We start from the raw sequence: 5,079 nt of genomic DNA, 5'->3' as shown, positions 1-5,079 counted from the left end.
GGGGGGGGGGGGGGCGCGATCTCAGCGCCCGCGCGCGTCCGGCCTGGCGCCCAGGGGTCCATCTTCCTCTGCCGGGCCCACTTTCTCCTGCCGGGTCCACTTTCTCCTGCCGGGCTCTCCCTGTCCCTCCCTCCCTCTCCCTCCCTTCCCCCTCCCCTCCTCCCCCCCTCCCGCCAGGCCCTTTTCCGCGTTTCGACCGCGCCACCGCGCACGCAACAGGACACTCGTCCGGAGAACTGTAGTTGGCTTTTATTTCGGTGCGGTCTTTCTGAAGGATGTGTGTGTGCGTGCGTGCGTGCGTCGGCGCACATCCACAAAAGGGGGAGACGGAGCATGGCGCCGAGCATGGCGCCGGCGGGGAGGGGGGGGGGAGGCAAAACAACACAGACGACCGGCAGACTGGCCGGCCGCCCGGGTGCGGGCAGCGCCGGCCTCACTCCTCCCAGTGGGGCACCGAGGAACACCCCTCCGGCAGGCGGAAGGGCGCGGCGGTCTTGGCACGGACCTCCTCCAGGGTCACCCCGGGGGCCAGCTCGCGCAGGATGAAGCCCCCCTGCTTGCGGTCGATGTCGAAGACAGCCAGCTCGGTGATCAGCCGGCTGACGACCCCGGCCCCGGTGATGGGCAGCGTGCACTCCGGCACCACCTTCGACGTGCCGGCGCGGGTGGTGTGCTCCATGCACACGACCACCCGGCTGCCGGAGGACACCAAGTCCATGGCCCCGCCCATGCCCTTCACCATGGCGCCCGGGACCACCCAATTGGCCAGGTCACCGCGCGGGCTGACCTCCATGCCACCGAGGATGGTGATGTCCAGCTTGCCGGCGCGGATCATGCCGAAGGACTCGGCCGAATCGAAGGCGCTGGCGCCGGGGATCAGCGTGACGGACTCCTTGCCGGCGTTGATGATGTCCGGGTCCTCCTCGCCGGGGTGGGGGTAGGGGCCCTGTGTTGCATCCGGGCCGACCGGCGGACCGGGGGGGGACGAAAGAGCACCACCTGTCAGCAAACGCGTGTGTGTGTGTGTGTGTGTGTGTGTGTGTGTGTGTGTGTGTGTGTGTGTGTGTGTGTGTGTGTGTGTGCGAGCGAGCGACACACGCCAAGGGGCCGAGCGGAGAAGGAGGCAGGTGCGGCGCCCCCAGGGGCAGCGGCCGAGCGGGAGGGAGACCCTCCCGCAACAGGCACGCACACACACACATGCAGGGCAGAAAAAAAGAAAGGGGAGGAAAAAGCCGGCCAGAACACACGCACCAGACCCAGACAGCCGTTCTCCGACTGCAGGAGCACATGGACCCCCTCGGGCACGTAGTTCGGCACGCGCGTCGGCATGCCGATGCCCAGGTTGACGTACATGCCATCGCGGAGCTCCTTGGCCGCGCGACGGGCGATGCGCTCGCGCATCTTCTCCGCCGGCGTGGTGGCCGGGGCCTTCTCCGTGTGGTAGCGCAGCTTCTCGATGGGCTTGATGAAGTTGTCCCCGCGGAAGACCCGGTGAACATAGATCCCCGGCACGTGGATCTCATTCGGGTCCAGCTGGCCGGGCTCCACGATCTCCTCCACCTCGGCGATGCAGATGCGCGCCGCCCGGGCACAGGGCCCATTGAAGTTGGCGGTCACCCCGCGGAAGACCAAGTTCCCCAGGGTGTCGGCCTTCCAGGCCTTGATGAGGGCCACATCGCCGGGCAGCGAGTGCTCCAGCACATACGACCGGTTGCCGAAGGTCCGGACCTCGCGCGGCTCCGAGGCGATCTCGACGGCCCCCCCGCCGGCGGCGAACTTGATGGGGATCCCCCCGCGCTGGTGCAGGGTCGCATTTCCGGTGGGGGTGTAGAAGGCCGGGATGCCGGCGCCGGCGGCGCGCAGGCGCTCGGCCAGGGTGCCCTGTGGCAGGGGCCATGTTTGTTTTTTTTTTTTTTAATGATTTGTGCGTGTGCGTGCGTGAAAGAGAGGGAGAAAGTGTGTGAGTGTGTGCGGAGGCGTGTGCACGGGCCGGAGTGCGGCGAGGGCCAGACAGGGAAAGGCGGGGGGGGGGAGGGAGGGGGGGGGGACGCCCCGGGGAGGGGGGGGGCAACCCCGCGGTGTGGGGGGGGCACCCCGGGGGAGGGGAGGCGGGAACCCCGGGATGGGGAGGAGGCAACCCCGGGATGGGGAGGAGGCAACCCCGGGATGGGGGCGGCCTCGGCAAAAAGCGGACAGGCAAGCGCGCACCTGCGGCGTGAGCTCCACCTCCAGCTCGCCATTCATGTAGAGCTCCTCGAAGAGCTTGTTCTCGCCGACGTAGCTGGCGATCATGCGCCGGAGCTGGCGCGACTGCATCAGCTTGCCGATGCCGAAGTCCGCCACGCCGGCATTGTTCGACACCACCACCAGGTCCTTGACGCCGGTCTTCTGCACCGCATCAATCAGGTGCTCGGGGATGGCATTGACGCCGAAGCCGCCCATCAGGACGGTCTGGCCGTCCTTCAGCACGCCCTGCAGGGTGGCCGCCGCGTTGGGGAACACCTTGGAGGGGGCCCGGTAGGCGGCATTCTCGGCGGCCGTCGGGGGAGGCGGCGCGCAGGGGTCCGTCGACAGGTGGCGCCGGGGGGCGGCGGCGAGTTTGAAGGCAGCGCTGGCGGTCGCATGCAGCGCCCCGGGCGGGGTTCTGCTGCGGAGGCTAAAGTGCAGGGCCTGGCGGATCATGGTGGGGCGGACTGGCGGTTGGGCCGGGGCATGTGAGACAGGGAGAAGAGAGGGGGATGCATGCATGCAGGCAGGCAGGCAGACGCGGGAGACGCGGGAGACGCACAGGTAGGGCGAAGAGGCGGGTAGGGGGAAGGGGGGAGACTCGATTTGGGAAGAGACAGAGAGGGGGGGGAAACGGGTGCAGAGGGTTTGCATATGTTGCTGGCCGGCGCACGGCATGGGGGGGGGCGCCGGCCTGGCCGAAGAATCGTCCCCGGTCCCCGGGCCTCCGCCCGGGAGGTGGGGAGGGGGGGCACGCCCGCAGCCGCAGGATGACCGGGCACGGTGTGCGCCGGGCCCCGGTGGTGCTGGCCACCGCCCCCACCACCGGGGCATTCTCCCTCCCCGGCAGCCCGGGCTCTCCTCGGCTCCCGGTCTCCCCGCCGCCCGGCGCAGGCGGCCGGATACGCGCAAGGCGGATCTCGGACCGAGGACCCTCCCCGCCGCCGGGACGCGACAAACAAACATTCAAGTGCACTGGGAGCCCCCGGGGGCGCTGGCTACGAGGCCCGGGCCGGCCCGGGCCAGGGGGGAGACATCGCGGGCATGCACCCAGCCTCCCCCCGATCGGGGGAAGCCCCCCTGGGGAGGGAGGGAGGGGGGGGGGGCCGGGCGAAGAAGCGCCGGCGCAAGCAAGCAAGCGACACATTGTCCCGGGGCAGATCTCACCCGGAGGCCCTCTCTCGGCGGGGGCTCGGGGGAGGCCGCGATCGCGAGCAACGCCGGGGCGATGCGCGCCACCTTGGCCGGGCAGCGCGATCTGCGCAGACCGGGGGGCCGCCGAGCCGCGACCCGCACGCACACACACACGCACACATATATATATATATATGTGCATGATGAGTGCGCCTGTGTCATGGGCGTGTGTGCGCGTGTTAACAGGCTCATATGCGGGGCGCCGCGAGCCCAGCTGGCTCCCGCTCGCCCCCCCCCCCCTCCCCGGCTTCGGGCACCTCATCGCTCGGGCACACTCGTACCGGCACCCCTCCCCCAGGCGGCGGCCCGGCCGAACAGCTGGCCCGGGGTAAAAGACGGTCGCCGGCCCCTCCCGGCCCCTTGATGCGCGAGAGGGCGCATGACCGACCATTGGCATGAGCGCGGGTGCGCAGCCGCGCAGTCCCCGGGCCCCCCAGGGGGCGGGAGCGCGGAGGACGCGTGACGGCCGAAGGGGCGTACCCACCACAGGCACGAAGGCAGCCCGGAGGGGGGCGCCCCGCCTCCCGGACACCGGGGCTCGCGCGACTTGACACCCCCCGCTGGTCCCGGCTCGCCCCAGGCCGGCGGGGGAGACACCCCGGGCGAGCGTCATCCCGGCAGGCCGGATATATTGGGGCGCGGCGGCACCTCGCGCGCGCGCGCGCCCGGGGGACATCTCTCGCACTGGGGGGACGAAGCGCACGGCCGGCGCGCGGCACACCCACAATCAGCCGCCGGCAAAGAATAACAAACCCACCGGCGTCCTCGCCCCGATCGGCCGGCACACATGCACACGCCGGAGCCTGCCCAGTCCGGCGGCCCGGCCCGTGGGGAGCAGCAAAGGCAACCGGGCGCACAGGGCGGCCCCCCCCCCCCCCACCCCCATACGTAAGACCTCAGAGACCGGAGGGAAGCCCGGCACCGCGTCCGTGCCCGAGCGGCAGCCCTCGGGCCCCGGGGGGCGGCGGCGGAACGTTAGATCGCATCCGCCGCCGGCGAAGGGGCAGGGACACATTCCATTCTGCTGGAGACCAGCCCCTCTGTCCGCCCAGATCCCGGCGGCGGAGCTGGCGTCTATCGACCGGCCCCCGGGGCGGGGGGTGTTATCTAAGCACCCCGGCCTGGGAGGGGTCCCCGGGCGCGGCCCGCCTGCCCAGGCGCGCCGGGCCGCGGGACCTCGGCTCTGTCCGCGCGCGTGTGCGTGCGCGGTGACTGGGCGCGCATGCTCTCCCGTGCCCGGCCGGGGCGTCATGACACGGGCCGCGACAATCGGCCCCGGGAACCCCGGAACGCCCGGAAACGACATGACTAGCCTGGCGAGGGGGGGGGGGGGACAGTCATATGGCAAGCGGGGGCGGCGTGCACGCGCGGACGCCTCGCCTTGGCCCCGATTTTGGGCCTGTCTTCGGCCCGGGGTCCGGCCGCCACCGGCCCGGGCAGCACACGGGAGCCACACTTTCCCGGAAGAAAGACTCATCGGCTGGCATGGCCCCGCCCGGGGCGGACGCCCAAAGAGAAGGCCAAGTCGGCACCCCCCCCCCCCCGCCCCGGCCGCCGACTCAGCGGGGGCACCCTCTCAACCTGGTGGGACATGATGACGGCCGGGGGCGTGGGCACGCACTCGTCCCCCCGCCCGCTCGCCCGGCGCAATGCCGTCTG

The 5,079-nt window shown here is 71.5% G+C and overlaps 1 protein-coding gene across 1 annotated transcript; it reads right to left on the bottom strand.

Annotated features, from left to right (window-relative positions):
- Positions 1-233: 233 nt before the first annotated feature.
- H696_05898 (3-oxoacid CoA-transferase) lies at positions 234-2,912 on the bottom strand. Its single transcript, XM_009499674.1, has 4 exons — positions 2,789-2,912; positions 2,209-2,693; positions 1,252-1,881; positions 234-946 (listed from the first exon to the last, which is right to left on the bottom strand). Exons 2-4 carry the CDS (start codon positions 2,680-2,682, stop codon positions 434-436), a joined length of 1,617 nt encoding a protein of 538 aa, XP_009497949.1. The 5' UTR covers positions 2,683-2,693; positions 2,789-2,912; the 3' UTR covers positions 234-433.
- Positions 2,913-5,079: the final 2,167 nt, after the last annotated feature.

Source organism: Fonticula alba, assembly GCF_000388065.1.
Source record: "Fonticula alba strain ATCC 38817 unplaced genomic scaffold supercont2.15, whole genome shotgun sequence".
Lineage (NCBI taxonomy): Eukaryota > Rotosphaerida > Fonticulaceae > Fonticula > Fonticula alba.
This window is presented reverse-complemented; position numbering and strand designations above follow the sequence as displayed.

Excerpts from the sequence above, each read along its gene's own strand:
- H696_05898 (XM_009499674.1), bottom strand. The coding sequence starts at position 2,682 with ATGATCCGCCAGGCCCTGCACTTTAGCCTCCGCAGCAGAACCCCGCCC. Across the intron at positions 1,882-2,208 it reads AGGTGGAGCTCACGCCGCAG|GGCACCCTGGCCGAGCGCCT; the intron begins GTGCGCGCTTGC and ends CCCCTGCCACAG. Across the intron at positions 947-1,251 it reads AGAACGGCTGTCTGGGTCTG|GGCCCCTACCCCCACCCCGG; the intron begins GTGCGTGTGTTC and ends GATGCAACACAG.